The 21809-nt window shown below is 39.0% G+C and overlaps 5 protein-coding genes across 6 annotated transcripts in view; 3 read left to right on the top strand and 2 right to left on the bottom strand.

Moving 5' to 3' along the window:
* Positions 1-474: 474 nt before the first annotated feature.
* LOC136244525 (uncharacterized) lies at positions 475-9613 on the top strand. The gene is made up of 4 exons (XM_066036102.1): positions 475-591; positions 7525-7871; positions 8109-8209; positions 8277-9613. Exons 2-4 carry the CDS (start codon positions 7694-7696, stop codon positions 8328-8330), a joined length of 333 nt encoding a protein of 110 aa, XP_065892174.1. The 5' UTR covers positions 475-591; positions 7525-7693; the 3' UTR covers positions 8331-9613.
* Positions 5451-7324, top strand: LOC136244526 (uncharacterized). The gene is made up of 3 exons (XM_066036103.1): positions 5451-5987; positions 6135-6225; positions 6346-7324. Exons 1-2 carry the CDS (start codon positions 5669-5671, stop codon positions 6212-6214), a joined length of 399 nt encoding a protein of 132 aa, XP_065892175.1. The 5' UTR covers positions 5451-5668; the 3' UTR covers positions 6215-6225; positions 6346-7324.
* A 303-nt stretch (positions 9614-9916) lies between the features above and the next one.
* LOC136244950 (NAD(P)H azoreductase-like) lies at positions 9917-11072 on the bottom strand. Its single transcript, XM_066036475.1, has one exon. It carries the CDS (start codon positions 10952-10954, stop codon positions 10067-10069), a length of 888 nt encoding a protein of 295 aa, XP_065892547.1. The 5' UTR covers positions 10955-11072; the 3' UTR covers positions 9917-10066.
* A 420-nt stretch (positions 11073-11492) lies between these two features.
* LOC136244949 (bridge-like lipid transfer protein family member 2) overlaps positions 11493-21809 on the bottom strand; it is a 34556-nt gene continuing 24239 nt past the window's right edge. For both annotated transcript variants that reach the window (XM_066036474.1, XM_066036473.1), the window contains exons 47-59: positions 15904-16024; positions 15750-15846; positions 15603-15693; positions 15240-15413; positions 15145-15191; positions 14638-14718; positions 14338-14385; positions 14213-14284; positions 13956-14096; positions 13839-13906; positions 13655-13697; positions 13514-13601; positions 11493-11605 (exon numbers count right to left, since the gene is read on the bottom strand). In XM_066036474.1, coding sequence (XP_065892546.1) covers positions 11547-11605; positions 13514-13601; positions 13655-13697; positions 13839-13906; positions 13956-14096; positions 14213-14284; positions 14338-14385; positions 14638-14718; positions 15145-15191; positions 15240-15413; positions 15603-15693; positions 15750-15846; positions 15904-16024 — 1130 coding nt within the window. In that variant the 3' untranslated portion in view covers positions 11493-11546. The remainder of the gene's footprint in view (positions 11606-13513; positions 13602-13654; positions 13698-13838; positions 13907-13955; positions 14097-14212; positions 14285-14337; positions 14386-14637; positions 14719-15144; positions 15192-15239; positions 15414-15602; positions 15694-15749; positions 15847-15903; positions 16025-21809) is intronic.
* Positions 19930-21568, top strand: LOC136244582 (uncharacterized). Its single transcript, XM_066036147.1, has 2 exons — positions 19930-20980; positions 21036-21568. Exons 1-2 carry the CDS (start codon positions 20003-20005, stop codon positions 21072-21074), a joined length of 1017 nt encoding a protein of 338 aa, XP_065892219.1. The 5' UTR covers positions 19930-20002; the 3' UTR covers positions 21075-21568.

The following is a 21809-nucleotide window of genomic DNA, read 5'->3' on the forward strand; positions in this document are numbered from 1 at the left end:
TGTTTTAGTTATTAGACATAACGTATAATGGTGGATGGTAGTGCCACATAGATTGTAAGGGAAGTAGTGAAAATCAACGGCACTGTTGCGCGACGAGCCAATGAGAATTAATGGTCGCGTACGGCAGCAAATCCAAGGCAGATTGAGCTCTTCTTCCACCACAAGTTGGGTACTAATGTTGCCTAGTAAAGTGCCAAATCTTAATATTTTTCTCGCTGTTTACAGAAGTTTAGAGGAAAAAAACCGTTTTTGACACACCACACGTTCCGATATAATCTGGATTCTCGTACCCAAGCATGTATCAACTAGTATATACTTTTTGATTTTTATGATCCCTATAGGCATGGCTATTCACCATAAAAGTTTCAAGGTAATCCGTTTCTTTGTTCCTCGGCTAGCTTAACAGATGCACCAAAGTGTCCGGAATTAGGCGGTGTCCGGAAATACCCGCACTTACCTTATATTAAATTTATCACGTGAACGTGTGCACTTTCACCTTTACTCCGAAGTCCGAGGTACATGAGTAATTAACAAGCCCGCGAATCAAGTGATAAGCGACACAAGTGGCCGCCAACCAACACTATTTTTGAGGTATGTTATTCGCTGTGCTATATGTTTGGGGTATCCACCCGGGCACATATAACTAGCTACATGCATGTACTGCACACAGGGCCGCCCACGGGGGGGGACTGGGAAATCTTGCCCCGGGCCCCATGAAGGGCCCCTTGAATTCCTGTTTAAAAGATCGATATACTCTAATAGAACAGTCACAGTATTCTTCAGAGGAGCAGTGTAGCAAGCTTATAGATAATGAGATATGGTTGGTGAGGGGTAGTTATTGTCATTGTTAGTAGGTTATGACTTTTTTTTTTGGTCTTCAACTTACAGGTTGGGTGAAGTTGTGATTCAGAATGGAAACATCCTTGCCTCTGGGGCCCCAATTTAACTCTTTGCCCTGGGCCCCTTAATTTCTCTGGGCAGCCCTGACTGCACACATTATGCACTTGTCAATTTCATGCCCCACCTCCCCACACCTGGGGGGGTGGGGGAATACAGGGTATTTGACAAATTGTGGTGTCAAATTCCCCACTAGTGGGGCAAAATCGGCTGTCAAATCCCCACTATGTCCCCACCCCCATAGTAGGGGATTTGACAACACCTCAAGGATGACTAAGCACATATTTCATGCATGAGACTAGTAATAAACCTGCCCTGTAGCTAGTAAAGTAATAGCAAGTTTGATTTTATTGTTTAGAAATGCAACTACCGAAAATTGGTCAGTGAATTGGACAACTGTCAATTTCCCCAGGGGTGGGGACAAGAAGCAATGTCAAATCCCCACTTGGGGTGTGGGGACGCCCGGGGGTGGGGGGAAGGGGCATGAAATTGACAAGTACATTATTACACATGATGTATGTTGCTGTGTGTTATGGTTTTCAGATAATGTTGTAATGGATACTCTCCGATTTAAAATTTGCTAGAAAGGCATCGTGCAGTTATAAACCATGCAGCTCAGTACCGTGACTGACCTGCATTGGCACTGACAAACTGACAGTGTCCTAGTGAGTCCGTTTATACTGTATGGCAAAATGTATGTGCATGGACAACTTCATCCTCAAAAATCAAACTGAGCAAGTTTAACACATTACTGAGCTAACTAAAAATTTAACAGTTTAAGAACTAGGACACATGCATGAGGGGTCCGACACTCTTGAAATCTCGTACGCTTTGTCAGAAATCAATTTGAAATCATGAAATCACACACTCAAAAGAAATCAGAAATCACACTTATTGAAAACGAAAATCATAAAACTCCGTATATTTCCGTAAATTACGGGCGCTTTGAATGACACGATAATATTAATTGGAACATAACAGAAGTGATTTAAGGCCCGAATCACTTGATCTGGCACTGGTTCGGCTGCCAATCTCTTGAATATTACAGCCAAAGTTGAGTTCACTAATGGTCAAAAGCTTCCATCACTGGAGCCACACAACTGCATCTGAGCATCTATCTCGGAATCTATATTCAGTGTTAACTAGCAATTTAGGCTCTACTCGCAGCCACCAGTGACAGTACATGAGGCTGCAAACTACAAGCACACTTTTGCAAAGAAAGTAGTTCCCAGCATTAGCTTCAGGACAAATGCAGCTTGTCTAGAAAACATGTATGTCAGTACTGGTTAGTAACTAGCTACTAGGTGTAACTTTTCAAAGATTAGCTCACATAATATGATTCTGCTTGTTCAGCAGACTCACTAAACATCTTTGCATAACTCGCAGGCAGACATTTCATATAAAACAATACCGGCATACACAGTTAAGGCCATGGATGTATCCAGATCAGTCGACTGTGTACTTAAGTGTTTCCTGCCACTGTGGTTGTTAGTCAGTATGAAATGAGATCAGGTTTGTTAACAGAGAGCCATTCCAGTTTTCAATACCATTGTGAAGGAAGGGATGTGCACGTTACTGATGTTAGCAGAGATATTGTTCATGTCAACTTTCAGGTGTGATTTAATCTATTGTGTATTATCAAACTGGTAGGTAGTACATACAAGTAGCTATCTTTCTGCATATAAGTCAGCTTCATGCAGATTAAATACATCACATATTGATCAGATGAGGTATACATTCTTATTTCTTACCAATAGCTATTTGTGAATATACCATCATTGTGCTGTATAAGGCTTATAAGTTCTGCTAAATTTTGCAGGTATATTCATTGCTGGTAATGCATCATACTGGTTTGTATTATATTATCTGTGAACTGATAACACAGTATGCATTGGAGCTAACAGTGTATAGCACATAAATTTTGCTGAGAACACAGGCTTACCTAATCATTACTGATTGAGTCTAAGTCTATCTACCTACCAAAGATACTGTTTTAAAATTCATCATGACTCAGTGATAAAAGTGTAACTGAAATCATGGACTCACGGATGACATGCAACCATGTAATAGTAACCAATTCCAATATACTTAATTAATCACATGTATCACCATCAGCTACTTTTATTATTATATTACTGGGCATGCCGATGCCAAGGAGTGAGTAATGCTCCAAGGAAAAAAAATTACACAGTACTGCTTTGTTATATCTACCGGTAAAGACAGTGCCTATACCATTTTTACTTTACAGCACAAGTATGTAGTGGCTATATGCTATAATGCTTTCTGACTCAATCACTGAAGTTGGAAAATTATTCCAGTCGATGACAGCTCTTGAATAATAAGGAATTACGTACCTGGATGAAGTGGTAAGAGTAGTGGTGTCCAGTTAAACATTGTGTGGCTAAGAGGATAATGGTACTGATAGGCCAGATAAGTTGTGGATTGCCTCGTAAAAAAATCTCGTTAAAATGCTAGCTATAACCTGGCCAGTGCGATATTCCTTGATCCCAGCACGCCTGTTATTTTTAGAATATAACTTATGCGCGAAGTTCTGGGATGGCTTCTAGCAAATTAACTCCATTTTTAGACAGCCTCTTTACACTGTTAGCTTGCCTGTTAATCATCAGCACCTGACTGTACGACCTCAACCATGAACCATCACCGCTACTGGTGCTTGGAATCATCTCAGCCAGCTGGCTATGGCCCCAGCATCTTTGTTTCCCAACTAGATTCTAGTGAAGATGTAACTTTTACCATCCAGTTTACTGATGACGAAGCTTCGACCTGTTCTAGCTCCATGAGAGTCAACCATGGTGAAATCACGAAATCAAAATTGAAATCTCGAAATCACAATTGAAATCATGAAATCACTAATGAAATCATTGATTTCAGTGAAATCATTGATTTCAGAGAAATCACTGTGATTTGAAATTCCGTACACCCTTCGAGAAAGTGGCGGACCCCCCCCTCCCCACACATGCATGCATGTTCCCTGGAAATTATACAACAGATCTATGTGGAAAAACTGAACCTATTATAAGTGTGGTGCAATATAATGGTAGTCCACCCTCCCCCACCTCTGGCTACTCTTGTGTGTCCACATCAATTATACAACAGGAATTTATCGATTTACAAATTAGGTGTATAGCAGAGCCTCTCTTAGCAAACGGACACAATAGAAAAAAGCCCTTCCATAATTGAGACAAAGATTTTACTCTCAACAACTCCAACTCAATATACATTTACCTCTGACAGAAAAATCACTGTGTTATATGTACAGCAAAATTGGTACAAAAATACTGGGTCTCAAAGTTCCACTGTATATGCATGCTGACTGCTATTCGAGACTATATACCTGTGGCATAGCCTTATGCTATTACTGATGACAAAATTGTATACATTGTTGAAATACAGCTCTCATAGAAATAATACTTTAAAGTATTCTATTTTTTAAAAAATGCATGTTAGTAAGTATGCCCGAGAAACAGCATACATTACTGGCCATGGAGAACAAACCAGTGATATTACCATGAAACTCCAATGATAATAATGAAAACCCCATGAACGTATATGAAAAGTCGCAGTTGGTGTTTTTTGTGTACAATGAATTACTGGCATGAGGAAGAAATAAAATCATGGCCCATGAACTAGTAAGTTTTCATGGGAACAACTCTTGAAAAATCCATGAAAATTCTGCACCCATAAAAAACATAAGGGCTTACCAAGTGTTTTCATGGGGTGCAACTTCATGGATTTTTCATGGGTTGTTCCCATGAAAACTGATATTAGTTCATAGGCCGTGATTTTATTTCTTGCATATCATGGGTATTTCATTGTACATGAAAACACCAACTGCAACTTTTCATGGGTGTGTTCATGGGGTATTCATTGGAGTTTCATGGTAATATCACTGGTTTGTTCTTCAGTGGTTATAGTGGAAGTATTGCATCCTTATATATAGTAGTAGCTGTCTGGCTGTCTTTTGTTGCATACCATAGCTATATGTCACAATTTACAAGTGAATCATAAATGCTAAATGCTATGATTGTTTTATTAGAGTAGTTCATTGCATGCATACTTGGGTGTTCGACTCTACTATAAGACATGGCAACAACAAGTCTTGCTATATACTGAGAGATGAATATCTCTTAGAGAGGTTTTATAGAGCAGTGCATGGCAAGATATAGAATTAGTATGACAGTATGTTTGTATGGTCAGTGATGAGATAAGAGTACAGAGGTCAAAAAGAAAGAGGTTGCATTTCCAGGTTTTGCTAGTAAACAACATGAAATTCTTTGGGTGTTTTATTTGAGTAATTGACTATTAGAATGGTTGATTTTCCACTCCTTAAATTTAAGCCTTGTTCTTGATTATATAATTATACTTGTCATTGATTCTTAAAATTCCTCTCCCTTTTCCATCCATGCTCTTTAGATACATGCATATAGAATTTTACTATAGCTTAGCACAGCAAATGTATTGGGAAGGTGTTTGGGGGACATACCTATATCCAAATCATCGATTAAGTTTAGAGGCTATGAAGTACTGGGGGAGACAGTTTCTGGTAGTTTAGTAGTTTTGTAATAAAGCAAGATGTAGTGAGCGCTTTTACCACTATGATTAATACTTTAAGTCATAGACTGATTGTAGTATTAAAACACATTGGTACGGCTATTCCTAAAAAGAGGATTGATGATGGATCCTTGGATCTGATGCTGAATTATTTCTATAGCAAAGCATTATGATTGGTGCATATTCAGCTAACATCTAGATGGCTCAAAGAAATAGAGAAGTGTTCAAGAGGTACTCATGCAAACTAGCAATGTCCTTACCAATGGATGATTCCCTGTTTGTTGCAAACTTGGCAGCACACAGTCTTCTCCCTGGTGACACAAAAGGACAAATCACTTCACGTTCTACTCAGGTAGAAAAGGCAACATACTTTCTAGATCATGTGATCAAGCAGTCACTAGATGCTGATAGTACAGGACATTTCAATAATCTCCTGTCAATAATGAAGGACAGTGACTACTGCTATGTTGATGAATTAGCCAGTCAGATACTACAAGATGTGTCACTGGAACCTTCAGGTAATCATAAGGGGTATCTAGAGTAGATAGTTGTTGTATATATAATGTATACATATTTTTATATGCGCAAATTGTATCTATAAAATAATTGTATGTTACCAGAGTACTGTTACAGATACATTTGTGATCTTTCTGTTGTTTATACAGAAGATGTGCCTACAAGAAGTGAAGATACCCATAAAAAAGATGATGAAACTCAGCAAAAGAATATTACAAAGACATGTTGAAATATCTTAATGTATGTTCTACTAGATATAGGGAATTTTAATTTCATATGTTATAGTCACAATAATTCAGTTTGCATACTTAGTATAATATTTACATTTTATGTTCGTCCTATTAGTATCAATTTGTGTAGGAGCCATCATCGGTTGCAAACATACAATACAACATCCAATGGTCTCCCTGTGCTGATTTCCCTACTCCACTGGTAGGAGCCTCTGTTGCTGTGGATAATGATGTGGTGTACGTCACAGCTGGTGGTGGTCCAAATAAGGACATCAAACATCAAGTGTTCTACTATAGTATTTCAACTGACCAGTGGAATCAGCTACCTCCACCTGGTTGTTGCTTTGGCAGTCTTCAAATGGTTGGAGATAAGCTTGCCATGTTCGGTGGACGAGATTCTGTCACTAATGAAATCGCAACAAGGTTTTGACATATGAAAAGGACAAGAACAGCTGATTGAGTTCTATCCCAAAATGCTACATGCCAGAAGTAAACCTGGTGTTGTGGTACATTGTGATCATATTATTGTTATGGGTGGAGCAACTGGTCCAACTGCTTTTGCTGATAGTATTGAAGTGATGAACTGGAAAGATAGCGTACAATGGAGTGAAGTTTCATTACCAATGCCATTGGGTAACATGAAGCCCACGATATATGGAGACCAACTAGCTATACTGGGATATGCTAGTGTCACTGATGATGGTGAGATGTACCAGTGTAATGGATCATATCAGATACCAGTTGACAACATTGTAACTTCAGTAATCAAAGAGCAACCGTCATCTACTGATCAGTTAATAAATCAATGGAACACACTTACTCCACTGCCACATTCGTATACTGCTACTGTTCCTAACTCTAACCCACCTATGATCATCGGTGGTCGTGATAATGATGGCATACCCTCATCTGATTTGGCAGTATATGATTGGTCACACAAGTCATGGAGACCTTACCAGTGCTAGATCACTAGTTGGTGTAGCAAGCGTTAGTGATGATGTTGTCATAGTGATTGGAGGATCAACTGGTGGAATAGGCATTGCAGCAAACCAGTCATCTTCTCTACCTACTGTTGAAATTGCTCATATTACTTTTAAACACACTATATACCTGTAGCTAGTGAATACTTTCTATGTACTTAAACAATCTAAACTCTAATATCGATACTGTTTAGCAATACTGATAAAAATGTTTGCTCTCTAGCTATATAGTAAAATTAATGTTAGTTGTGTATGTTTTCGTACAATCACTTTAGCTATCTTAAAGACATGGTAGATATTGTATGTACATCACTGCTTGTCATCTGTAGGTTTTCTAAATGGCTTACAAGGAAGTTTTTCAGAAGTACTTATATGAGCTTACGGCATCTCTACCAATGAATGACCCTCTCTTCATAGCTAGCCTGGCCACTAATAAACTACTTCCTGGAGATATTAGGGGGCAGATTGAGGGACGAGTAACTCAAGCAGACAAAGCAAATGAAAGCATCATACTTTATGGATCATATTATCAAGCCATCCCTTGACATTGAGAGTGTTACATGTTTTAACTGTCTTCTGAAAGTGATGGAGGAGAGTGAGTATGATCATGTGAGAAGACTGGCACATCACATTAAGTGCAAGGTTAATGGACATAACAGCGAAAAGTCACAAGCAGGTATGTTATGATTTTGGTTATCAAATTTAATATCAGTATCAGTGTACGTGTCATGTATGTCTGCCAGTGTAGATTCTTTTTTTGTTTGTTTGATTGTATGTGAGGAATTTACGATACTCCTGGGTTGGTGTATGCACATACATCATGGATAAATCCACTATAATAATTATACATTTCTGTGTAGTAATGTATAGTGCTCACGGTTATTACAATGTGTATTGTGCATTTACTCAATAGCTGCTACACAGATGGATAACAGGAAAACTGATGCACTTAATCACAAGGGAAGTTGTAGATCTTACAACAATGACCTGGATCAAACAAGATATATAACTGAGGTATGAGCCAAGAGTTATGTGAATGTGTTAGCTGTGTGTATTGTATGTGTACTTTGTAACTTTTCAGGCCTCATCTTCAGTTGTAAGTGCTTTGTATTGTGGTAGTAGCCACATTAACTAGATCACTTGCTCTGACCTACCATCTCCGATGTATGGCTCATCTGTAGCAGTGGACAGAGACTTGGTCTATGTCACTGGTGGTGATAGTCCAGACACCAGTGCTTTGCATCAAGTATTCTCCTATAATATTACCACAAACCAGTGGAAACAGTTACCCCCATCTGGACACTGTTGCGGTGTACTTCTAATGATTGGCCAAAAGCTCACCATATTTGGTGGACAAGACTCGGAGACCTATGAAATACACAACAAAGTATCCACCTACAATAACAGCTGGATCAGTTACTTTCCCAACATGTTAAAAGCACGATCTAAACCAGGAGTGACTAGCTATAAAGATTATGTAATTGTCATGGGTGGAACTCTTGGTTCAGGTGCACCACTACTAGACAGCATTGAGGTAATGAACTGGAGAGAACGATCACACTGGAGAAGATGTGCAATCAGTTTACCCAGTCCCATGTATGGCATAGATCCTACCATTAGTGATAATGTGCTACTAATAGTTGGATATGGTCATGCTGGTGGTCACAGTAATGTATGTTGCTTAATACCAGTTGATGTTATTCTATCATCCTTGGACCAACCTCCTATCACAAGTGTTCTGTTGCAAACACTATGGAAGGGTTTACCATTTGCCCCTAATTATTATACGTCGACACTTCCTTACTCTAATCCACCAATGATCATTGGCGGCTGTGATGTTAACAATATTACTACCTCCGCAATCAATGTGTTCGATACTAGGAGGTTAATATGGAGGCCTGTTGGTTCATTGAGCAGTGCTAGAAAAGCTGTGAGTGTGGCCACTATCAACAAAAATACTATCATTGTGATCGGAGGGACCAGAAGAGGAGAGACCACTGAAGATGCATTGTCTACTTCTTTGACCACTGTAGAGTTGGGACATATTGTGCCTAACCAAACAGTACCTGCGACAACACATTCTCAACTTGTACGACGTGTACGCAACTGCATCCTCAGTTGAACTTACATATAAGCTATAGCTAATCAGTAATGTGAATACAATATTTCTTCATCTCCTGATAACAAGTTATAATCTTTTTGATTGGTCCCAGAACATCATTTGGTAGCTGATGTGGTTGTAGCTCTAAAAAGGTTTTCTTGATGACAAATTCAGTAATGACTGGTCAACCATGGTTTCATGAGGTCATACAAAAATTTTTATTTTTGCAGCATATTCTACTCAGCTATATATACTGCACCAATGGAAGAATACCACTATAATAATGTTTTGTCTATATACAAACTAATGAGTGTACATACAAGTGAAGTGGCCAAGGCTCAGTCTACTAAAGCTGCGTTAGTCTAGGATGATCTGGGGGCATGCTTTCCCAGGAAAATAAGTACAGTTATATATATACTATCAGCTTTAGAAATAATTTCAGCCAAAAGTGGTGAGGCTCTTACTTCAGATTGTACCTGTGACACCTTTGATGCATTCGAGCTATTGTTCTGCATGCTACACTGAAGCTTTGTTTGATAACTATGAATTTGATAAAAGCATAGGTAAATACACTTGCATGGTGTATATAGGAGCTTAACATTAACCATACACTCTTCCTGTTATGCTTTCAATCCCGTTGATATTAAAATTGTATATGAATTATTACCAATACAATGTATGACATAATGACTGTAATGGTCACTGTAACACAATAATAACTACCAGTTGAATTTGCACTAGCATAAGATTACGTGTACACTACATGAATGTCACTTGAAGGCAGGGGCCACACCAGTCACCCAGTCTTTCAAGCTAGTTGGTTCTTCTCCGGTGATATCTTTGAAGCTTGACAAGTTCTGCTGATTGGTAGCTGTTGATCCACTATCTATCAACTTGTACAACTCCATCCCTCCGTCTGCCTGCCACTCTGGTATCCCTATACTCATTAGAAGCTGCTTGGCTTCCTCGTATTTATTAGTTGTGATGGTCACCTCTTTGCCAAGGACCTCGGAGAACACCTTTGCTACATCACCATGAGTGTGACGGTTGCTTACAACACAATAACCTTTGTTGACATGTTTAGATGGATCAGCTAAGATTGCAGCTCCAGCTTTTCCAGCATCTGCCACTACCACAGGTGTATAAGGCTTGGTAGGATCTACAGGTAAAATTATGGTGGACATCTTCTGAATTGTTTCCTTAAAGCCAAAGTAGTTTTCGACAAACAGTGGTAGACGTATGAAGGTGTAAGGTACTCCCAGTTTACTCACTGCTGTCTCTATCTCAGTGAATTGCTTGCCAAATACGGTGCTGGTTACTTCATAGGTTGGAACACTGAGAACTAACAAGTGCTTCACTCCTGCCTCCTTGGCAGCTTCTGCAGTCTTAATCGCTAATTCAGCACGATTCTCAGTCCCTGGGGCGACTATGTACAAAGCACTGACTCCAGCAAACGTCTTCACCAGTTGTTCCTTGTCTCCTTGGGTCGCCTTCACCACTGTAACTCCAGGTAGCGCCTTCAGTTTGTCAGCCTTGTCAGGGTCTCTGACTCCAGCCCGTATCTCCAACTTGTCGGCGTACTTGGTGGAAAGTGCCTGGGTGGTAGAGAACCCAATGTTTCCGCTGGCTCCAATCACAAACACTACTGGTTTAGCCATCGCTTGGTACTACTGAGTTAATATTGCTATTCACTCTTGCTTGCCGTTGCTGCAATAGCGCTCGTTTTATATTAGACCAAGCTAACCAATGTCACGATCTTAACTACTGATCTATGACGTAGCTAAACATGGATTTCTTGCACGCAACATGTAACGTTACGTAATCGGTCATGCGCCGGAAATAAACAACGTCACCACGTGAGTATCGCATCGTACTATAGCATGTTTCTGGTCGTACAGAATTGACCAGGTAAATCCACAGTCTGATAAGACTTGCAATGAAAGATATCTCTCTTTTAATTTTCCCTGGGGTTACCAGCACCCCTAGATGTGAAAGTGATAGTTTATATTGTTCATGGTTGTGATCCTCAAATAAAATTTACCATCTTTTGGCCCTCTAGTGTCTGCTGGCTCCTCTAAACTATCACATTGATCTACACATGCACCTTGATTGAATGCATGGGCAGTTGGGGATGAGACTATGTTCTTTACAGTCTGGACTATTATTCTTGTATGATAATTTATGTGTGGCTCTTGCTGTAATTTAATATTATTTCATTAATAAATTGCAATTATAATAATGATGAATTAGTTAGACATCACTTTGTTCTACATCATCTACTTCATCATCATCCAACTTCTGACCTTCATCTAAACCAGTTAACAGCAACATAAATTACATCAGATTATAGCCTACAACATTCAACCATGAACCCTTCAGTTTTTGAACCAGCCGTGTGCCCACAAACTTCACTAAAACAGCCTTTATGAGAGAAATAAAGGCCATATAGAACTAGCGGGTGCCAGTTTGAAATACAGGTGAAGCGAGTTTATAAGGGCCTTTCCCAATGGGCTCTACGGACATTAAACAGCCGAAAAAACAATACAACTGGCCTCCTAGGCTACCGGGTATAATAAATTCCTTTAAATTGAAAAGGGGTGTGCCCGTTATGGTACATATGCAAACAAAAATGAAGAGCAGCTTTGAGGCTTTGTCTGGAGAATTTGCACAAGAAAATGTTCTAGATAAACTATAAACAGCTAAGCATTATTAGTGGGCTAAAGTGGTTTGTTCGAGGTACACCTCTTTAGCAGTGCTTAGCAACGTAATGACAGAATTATGAAATGTGTTATAAATTACTATGATTCAATTGTGTATGTAGTAACAACGCAAAACCCAAAATAAGTATTAGTTTAGTACACTGTTAATGGCACCTGGTTTTTAGAAGTACCACACAACTTCAACTTGTTAGTCTTGCCAGGCCATATTGTATTTTTTCTTTTGTCAAAGTAAACAAATTGATGCAACTTAAACCCTTAAACCCGCAAGTATGTAATTAACCCTTAACCACACATAATTTTAAGGAATACATGATTACACAAAATGGCCTGGTCTAGCCAACTCTATTTGCCTAAAGCTATATACCAACAGGAAGTTTATTCATTGGGCTACTTGAAGAAGTCTAAATAACCACTGTGCTTGTTCGTTTTTTGTGCGTGTTTAAAAAAAGAGCATTTCTCTTTTTCTTTTCTGTAACAACAGAAGCTTACTTGCTACAGAGCGATGAAAAATGGCGACTTGATTTTCCGTTATTTCTCAAAACTTGTGATGGCAGCCATAATTAGCAATTAATTAATCACGTGAGCTATATATGGTGTGATTTGCTATTGAATGGGGAATCGCCTCGTGTTTATTTCACACAAATCTGATGAAGTATGAAGGAGATATTAACCATTTTCTACTGGTATGTAAGCGGTTTGCGTGTTTATTTTGAATAATGATAGTTTCAAGGTGGGTTTTAGCCCCATGCTTTTGTGCTAGGGTAAACTCCTAGTCCTAGGTACCATTGTAATTGTTGTTTATTATTACAAATAAAATGGTGCTATTTATATAGCCATAGGAAGAATGGTTCGTAAGTTACAGCACTTTGTTTACAGCCATGAGAACGTACAATTTATTGGTGTACGCAGGTTTAAGGGTTAAGGGCTTAAAGACTATGGTCTTATCATTTCTTTCGGTTTTGTATTATACCGTAAATATAAAAATGCTAACAGTATGAGAGGGATACATTTCTAACTTGAAGGAACCCACAATTTCTGGTACCTTACAAGGCCTGCTCTGTTTCAGTCACTACCCATAACAGCTTTTTGGGAAAGCTATTCACACCACATTCAGAAACCAGATTCATCTGCAGTTTAAACTGGTATGAAGTATACACCTCACAGTAAAGATTACCTGCCTGTAAGTTTAGTATAGGGTCTATAGAGTGCTCACACTGGTTACTTTTAACAAAAAGCTTCTTTGCTGCACAAGTGAGGGTGTGGACAAACAAATAAATGTACACACACACGTACTTTTTGCTTAAAACAACAACAACAACAACAACAAAAAACTGGGCATGTGCCAACAGCTGGCATGTGGCATGCTGTGGGCGTGCGCACCTGGTTTAATAATACAGGCTGATGTTTTCAAAGTACATACCAACCATATAGTAATCACACACAAAGAAGTAAATCTACCGTATCAACACAGAAACTCAAGTTGGTTGAGCAACTTACCATCTGAATGTTCGGTGGTTACAGCTGATGATTTAGAGTGAGATTTCTTAAACAATCTTCTACTAGCTTTGACGGTGTTCTTAACGTACTGTGTGTGTGTGTGCAACATGATGATTGATATTACATTATATCAAGACACACCTTCTTTCCCATTAAAAGTCTTTTTGAAGCGTCAATACCACCTCTGTAAAAAAAATTGCATAACACTGTAACTACAGTAAACTGAGTCTTTGCATACATGTATATGTACAGATGCATCTCTCTCTCTCTCTCTCTCACGCACACACACGCGCGCACGCATGCACGCACACAACACACTGCTCACATTGATAATGTAGGCTTGTAATTGGCTGCTTCATCTTCTTCTCTTATACCAAACACAGTTTTGATTCCCTATCAGCAGGACACCCAAGATCACACCATCTCACTACACTCCACTAACTTTCTGAATGATGTGTTGCTTGTACACTTTCTTCACTTCCATCAACATGTCCGTCCATGTCCAGTTGCGATTATGGTACTCTAATGTGGGGACTGTCACCATGAAATCTTGTACATCCTTCAGATTAGTACCCTTCTCTGCCTGTAAAACAGTTATAAAGATTAAGCGCCTAGCCCTGGTGATGCAAGTACTATACATAAAGAATGTCAACAAAGATAACAGAAAAATTTGTTATGTTGTATATGCACTAAGGATACCTTGTAGCTGATACAGAGTGGGATTTTCGGGATCTTGATGTAAATAAATGTGTTGGTTTGTTGAGCTCTTTCCTGAAAAGTAACAACATTTAGCGCATACTACTAAATAATTCAGTAAATTTCACCTTCATTTGCTCTACATCATCAAGCTTCTGTGTATCTTTACTTTTAGTCTATAGCCAAAAGAATACTATAAAAATCATTCATTGGATCCTTCCCCAATGGATCTCTGTTACCAAAACACTATCCAATAGTACAAATATTAAGCATATTTAGCTGCCAGTGTGTGTGTAATTGAACAGAGTATAAATGGGCCTTATTCAAAATTTTTGTCAGCCTTATTCAAAATTTTTGTCAACCTCAAAAAACAATAATTGAGGATGCACTATCAACTAAACAAGGATCTGCTACACCTCTACACATACAGGGGTTGATAATATGGAGGTGGTACTGGATGCTGCTGTTATGGATGCCTTGCTGGTACTCCTCATTGATGATTTCCTCGACTAAAAGAGGGAAGAGAGATGGGAATATTATGTTCATATGCTACACACACACAAAAACACATACACAAAAACACATACACACAAACACATAATACATATGTATAAATCTGTTAACATGCAATGGCACAACACATTGCAAAAGGGTTATGACCAGTTATGTTAGCACAAACCACACCTGACCACAGAACAGGTTATACTTACATACACGAAGCAGAACATTCACATTTAGGATGTGCTAAAATTGCATGATGATTGTATAATGTTATGAGTTGCGTGCCCATCCATGCCTGGCCTGATTAGTTACTAAACACACACACACACACACACACACACACACACACACACACACACACACACACACACACACACACACACACACACGCACACACACAGAATCATGTAACACTACAGTAGTATATTACTAACAAGAATGTGCCCATCCAGTGAGTCACCATCAATGTCACTCTGTAAGGCTAACACACATCTTAGTTACCACACAACATTAACAGTGACATCACTACCTGAGCCATGTCCCATGAGGTTAACATGTGCATCATCAGTGTAGTCTGTTGGGTCTTCCGGTGTCTTCTTTGGGAAGAAGAACTTCTCAATGGCATTGTAGAATTTCTCTGAGATTTTTACTGCCAGTGGTATCACATTGATTTCAAAGTGTTCCTTTACAGAAATACCACCAACTATAGTGAAGAAAATACAAGGCAACACACTTGCTTAGAACTGGCAAGAAAACATTAACACTAAAAGCGAAATGCACACATTAACCTCCATGGCAAAGACATTGATTATACATAGTATGATCACAATTTTGAATGATTGTGATAGAATAACAATTCAAAACTTGAACAGTAATGCACAAATACACATACCAGGTGCTTGGTCCCTACAATATATTCTTAATGAGATATCTCTGTCTACTCTGAGCTTCTTATCATTAGGATCATGTGGGTATAGTACAACCTGTTGTTGTAACACACAGTAAAATAAGTAGTTAAGTATTAACGTGTACAGCTTACTGGGTATGGACAGTTTGAAAGATGATTACAAACTTTGAAAGTTCCCAATTCAAATCTGTGTTCCGCAGAGTCATCACTAAAGGACACCTGATTGTAGCTGCAGAATAGACACACACAAGTTAGTACACCATCACTATCACAGCTGACATATTACCAGCAGTTAGTGAAGGTGATGTCACACATGTGTAGTTGACCATCATCCTGTGTCAGCCACCACCGAGCATCATCCAACCACACCTCTATACGTCTGATTGGCTCCGGCCCCTTCACATCATCTGTGACAAACTGTATAACTACACACTACACTACTATCATATGGTGAGATTTTTGCAGGGGGGGGGGGGGAGATTTTTTTGTGGATTGGCAGCTATCTGTGAAATCCCCCAAACCCCAAATTCAGAACTGGCTATGTTTAAGTAGTAGCTAGATGAATAAAAATTGAAAATTTTAAGAGTGAGAATAGAAAAAAGCCATGAAACAAGAATGGATTGCTGGGATGGTAATGTAAACCACAGACCCCTATTTTGACTCGTTACAAAATAACACAGAATGTAACTATTCAAAGATTTATGACAGAGAGTCAAAATAGGGATTTGTGGTTTACATTACCACTCCAGCGATCCCTTCTTGTTTCATGGCTCTTTTCAGCGATTCCTATTCTCCCTCTTAAAAGTTTCAATTTTTATTCATCTAGTTTATGTAGTTTTTATTATATTAATCCAGTAACGGATAATGGATTTAGTTTATTGATAATGAAGACTGTTGTGAATAGTGTAATTTTGAATTTTACATAGTAATGCCGTCAACGTTTCAGTACACACACGAAACTGATCAAATTGTAATGTGCATGCAGACTGAGAGTCTCCTAGAATTTATACATTACTGGTGCCTTTAATAGCTGTCAAATTCAGTGTAAGGACTGCAATATTAGAGTATTCACGTGACTGTGCCCACGTATAATAATCACAGAGTGAAAAAAAACTACCTTGCACCAAAATCTTCAGCACAGATGAAGCTTCCTGGCCTATACTGAGTTTAATAAGAGAACAGATTCCATTAGCAACAAGCAGTGCACACCAGAAAACCCAACCCCGAGTACAACCTTGTATGGCTTCTCATGTGTAATGGCATTTTCGCAAGAAGAAACGGCCCGGTTTGGGCTGTTTCCACCTGAAAACCAAATCAAAAATAGGTCATGGACACGCACAATGATCCATTCAGCAAGCCTTGCTACTTTTTATCCCAGAATTCTCCTTGTAAACTTTACTATGGCTGTGAAAGAATAATATTATAAATAATAATAATAGTGTAAAAATAATTTTAAAAATCAAAACATGGGAATAGTGAAGTAGAGAAACAAGAGTCAAACAAGCCAGCGTGTTAATCACACACAGATCTCTGTTTGGACTCAATGGATATGGTGAAAAATAGTAGTTTCTCCATAAATCAGTGGTAGATAAGGACTGAGATAAATGTTTATTTGAGTCCAAATAGAGCTCTGTGTGCGTTTAACATGCTGGCGTTAGCAAACACCAGTGTATTGTTTCACTACTACTGAATGTACTTTGTACTGTACAGCTTTGACATATTATCCAACTATAGGCAGTGTATAGCATGCTGTGGTCACAATAGTATGGCTTCTGACTTGTGCAGCTGTGTGATCACAATAAGTCAAGTATGCAGTGGCACACAACAACAGGTTTCACTGGTATGAACTTAACATACTGTGGTTAAATAATTATAGGTAGTGTAATGATATAGGGCTTCCAAATGATATAGGGCTTCCAAATGAACTTGTTAACATAAATAGATTGTATACTTACCCTTGCAGAAACTAAGTCGGAAGATCAATGACAAAGTGAAACTACAAGAAGCAAATTTGCTTGAGAATGGGTGCTATCACTGTAATGGGTGTTATCATTGTAATGGCTGTTATCATTGTAAAAATAGGTCATGGATGTGAAGAAAACACATAGGAAGGATAGTTATGTGTAGTTTATGTAACACTTTGACACCTCAGATCAAAGGAATAGCCCACTTTACCAGAAGCCATGGAATGGTAATCCAATAAATTAGCTAACTGGAGTACTATGGCAGATGGATTGACTTCTTGAAAAATGCTATTATTCCGCTTATGCTTTGCCACAAGTCTATGAAACTAGTTTCATTATAATGCAGTTATGGTCTAGGGACAACTGACAAGGCCAATCAGAGCCTTACTCCTTACTTGTATGGGTGCACTCAATGGTAATAATTTGTTAATAAACACTCTTTTATTTATTACCCTGTTAAAGCCTTCTGAGGTATAAGCCTTATCCGAAATGACGTCACTAAATATAAATGGCCGCTCTATTTGGGGGACTCTAATGTTTTCGCAGTATAGTTTGTATGGAGAATCATTTGTGACTGCCTTGTAACTTCGACTTGAATACGTTAATCTCTAAGGTACATCATCAGTGCATTTCAGTGTTCATCACGGAACGTAGCCATGCTAATTTTTGCCGAATTCGTCAGGTTATTGCTGCTTTTTTAAATAGGATCTGCCGCCGACCATGGCGTCTTCGTCTCGACTTGTGAAGCAAGAAAAGGCAGGGAGTGATTTCGAGCTGTTAAGCGAGCAGAATATTCCCGGCGCGTCTTTGAACGGTAAAAAGCCTGGTCAGCTGAATGTTGTACAGCTGAAAAGATGGTTAGCTTGCCGGGGAGCACCAATGAGTGGGAAGAAACCTCAATTGATAGAAAGGTTAGCAAGTTAAAATTATTTGTTCACGTTTTATTGTTTTTTTAGGGTGAAATGCTATATTGATTACGGCTGGGACCAATATCTCACTGATCCTGATGGAGGGATAAACTGCCTGCAGAAGCTGACATCAGTGCACCTACCTGGATCAGAGTCTCAAAGGCTCCTTCAGAATTTACCATCTCAAGGTGATGTGCAGTGGACCAAGCAGTTAGGCAGTATACCCACTGTCACATTCAGCACAATATATGATTTTCTAGTCACTCGTAAGGTTTTTCTTAAGAAAGTGAGGTACATTGAGAATGCTGTGGATAATCGTGAAGAGAGTCAGAATGGTGAAGAAACTAGTGACGAATCATGGTATGAATCTGTGGAATATACCCGTATCTTAGACAAAGCATATCGCTTCTTTAAGGACGGTCATGTCCAGGATCTCAAATACCATCCTTGGACAAGCCAATCAGATATCATTTGTATCAAAGCTACAGTTTTGCCTTCCATGAGAAAAGATCGGGTTTATAATGCCACAATAATAATGAGAGAGTCTAATGCACGTGTTGTTACTGCTTACTGCACTTGTCCAGCTGGATTGTCAGGGTGCTGCAATCATACAACGGCAACACTGTATTGCCTCGAGGATTATGTGCACTTGGGTCTAAGAGAAGAGGGAAAGTTGGGCTGTACTGAGAAACTACAGCAATGGAATCAACCCAAGAAGCGCAATGTTGAGCCACGCCCAACTGATGATGTAAGGCCACACAAGACTGTGTATGGTAAGGAAAAGCGTAACAAACTCCAGCATGTAAATAACTGGGATTGTCGACCAAGTACAAGAAGGATAATTGATCCGAACAAGTCAAGAATGCTACGGGAAAGCTTGTGTATCATAGAAAAAAACAAGATTAATGCTGCAGACTTTTTCATCTGTACTGCTACTGTTGACAAGGATAGGAAGCAGGCACTTGAGAAAAAGAGTATGCTAACCAGTTATGGTACATCATGCTTCGTACAAATTTTGGATGATGAGCTTGCCCCATTAGAAAACCAAAAAGAGGAGATGCGGAAGGAGAGAATTGCACGAGCAGACATGCAGAAGAAGCAGTTAATGCAGCATTTAGTTGCATTACAATCATCTGTTCTTCATGATCATGATTATATTTGTAAGGCTGATGATCCCTTGCCAAATCAACAAGAAGAAATTGTCAATGAATCGAATGTCCAGCAGAAGTTAATAGATGACCTTTACACTCATCACATACACATAAGTGCTACTAGAATAAATGAGCTGGAAACATCAACTCGAGGGCAGCACGAATCTGAGAAGTGGCACAATGAACGCAAATTACGCATAACTGCCTTCATAATGAAAGAAGTTTGTCACCACAGGCCAACCACAAGTTGTGTGGCATTTGTCAAACAAAAACTATCGTATAAGTCTATTAATACACCGGCGATTTGTTATGGAAGGAAGCACGAAAAAGTAGCAATTGGCAGTTATGTAAAACACCAAAACATGAATGGGAAGGTGGTAAGTGTAGAATCATGTGGGCTATTTGTTGATCATTCAATGCCTTGGCTGGCAGCAAGCCCTGATGCTATTATATCCGATTTCAGTGAACCAATACACAAGAGAGGATGCCTAGAAGTGAAATGTCCTTATGTCTGTGAGACACAAACCATTGAAAATGCATGTAAGACGGTGAAAGGGTTTTGCTTGAGAACTGTAGAAGGACAAATTCAGCTGTCAAAGTCACATTTGTACTATTACCAAGTTCAGACACAGATGCGTGTTACTAAAGTTCAATGGTGTGATTTTGTTGTTTGGTCTCCCATAGATGAGCCCTTTGTTCAAAGAATCACATATGATGCAACCTTTATGGATCACAATCTATTAAAGGCACGTGTTTTTTATTTCAAAAAGTTTTTACCAGCAGTTGCACCTTACCTGATTGTATCTCCTACTGAATATGGCATCAACGTGATGAACCCCATGCATAACTCACTGATGGGTTGCAAAGAAAAGGATAAAACTTCTGAGGAATCTGACTGCTACAAACATGGCTACATTGACCCTAGCCCCACTTCTAACAAGCAAGAAGTCAATTTACAAAAGCAAGGCCTCAAGAGTACCAATGATGAACCACACTATCCTCATAGTGTAGACTCTAAAGGGAGTGGCGACTGGCAAGAAGTGGTGGTAGAGAAGCCAAGCAGCAACAAGAGGGAACGGGGTTCTGAGCAGTCTGCTTCCAGCACTCCTTTGACCTCGCAGGACAGTACTGGAAAACAAGAACCGAGATGCAAAGAGCAGTTTGACCCTGACATACAGTTAGTAAAAGTATGTGCTAATCCTCAACCTGTATCTCTTGAAGCTGTTTTAGAACGTTTACATCTAAGAAAACACCAGGTTAAAGGTGATGGCAGTTGTCTATACCATGCGGTTGCACACCAATCCAAATTAATAACAACTTTTAGTACAGGTGATGAAGTGGTAAGTAGACATCTTAGACGACTAACTCTTTTGACAATGCTTAACTGCCCTGCAGTTCAGTTGGAGGGCAATTTGTCACAACAAGCCTGGTTAGACAAGCAACAACAGGTGCTGAATAAAAATGAATGGGGTAGTGATGTCGATTTGCGATTGATGGCTATTGGATTAAAAAGGAACATAATAGTGATTACTGACTCTGTTGGTAGTGTGTTTGCGCGTAAATTTCCTAAAGAGCCATCTCCAATTCCAAAAATGAAGGGTGGAGTTTTCATTCCGATGACGTCTTCTGAGCTTTGTGCAAGTACGAATTTAGTGAAAGAATGTTTGATAATCGTGTACAATGGTAGTAATCATTATTACTCAACTCTACCTTGTGATATAGTGTTGCTTTAGTTGAAGTGTACATTAAATAGAATTATACAATTTTATTAACAATTAACACACTAGTGGAGGACTAAAGTTACATAGCATGGCACAAACGTATACAAGTTCATTGATAGAGTCCCACATGGTAGCTGGAATGACTGGGTGAAAAATACGGAATTCTTTGATACGGCCTATTGCTCTTTCAACATGAATTCTTAATTTTGCAATCTTCTTGGTACATAACACATCATCACTAGAGAACTGGCTGCCTGATTTTAAAAATGGTGGAATGTTCAACCTCACTCCCAGTGGTGCAAGCAAATCCTGGATGTCAAAGCCTTTGTCAGCCATGATTTCATCACCAACTTCAAGCTTGTCCAATAGTCCACTGAGTTCAACCAATTTTTTGTCTGATACGGACCCTTCATATGTAGGAGATATAAAGACAATTCCTCCGCTAGGC

The sequence above is a fragment of the Dysidea avara genome, chromosome 14 (assembly GCF_963678975.1).
Source record: "Dysidea avara chromosome 14, odDysAvar1.4, whole genome shotgun sequence".
Taxonomy (NCBI): Eukaryota; Metazoa; Porifera; class Demospongiae; order Dictyoceratida; family Dysideidae; genus Dysidea; species Dysidea avara.

Excerpts from the sequence above, each read along its gene's own strand:
- LOC136244950 (XM_066036475.1), bottom strand. The coding sequence starts at position 10,954 with ATGGCTAAACCAGTAGTGTTTGTGATTGGAGCCAGCGGAAACATTGGG.
- LOC136244525 (XM_066036102.1), top strand. The coding sequence starts at position 7,694 with ATGAAAGCATCATACTTTATGGATCATATTATCAAGCCATCCCTTGAC. Across the intron at positions 7,872-8,108 it reads CAGCGAAAAGTCACAAGCAG|CTGCTACACAGATGGATAAC; the intron begins GTATGTTATGAT and ends TTTACTCAATAG. Across the intron at positions 8,210-8,276 it reads AAACAAGATATATAACTGAG|GCCTCATCTTCAGTTGTAAG; the intron begins GTATGAGCCAAG and ends GTAACTTTTCAG.
- LOC136244526 (XM_066036103.1), top strand. The coding sequence starts at position 5,669 with ATGGCTCAAAGAAATAGAGAAGTGTTCAAGAGGTACTCATGCAAACTA. Across the intron at positions 5,988-6,134 it reads TGTGTCACTGGAACCTTCAG|AAGATGTGCCTACAAGAAGT; the intron begins GTAATCATAAGG and ends TTGTTTATACAG.
- LOC136244582 (XM_066036147.1), top strand. The coding sequence starts at position 20,003 with ATGAATGGGAAGGTGGTAAGTGTAGAATCATGTGGGCTATTTGTTGAT. Across the intron at positions 20,981-21,035 it reads TTAGTACAGGTGATGAAGTG|TTCAGTTGGAGGGCAATTTG; the intron begins GTAAGTAGACAT and ends ACTGCCCTGCAG.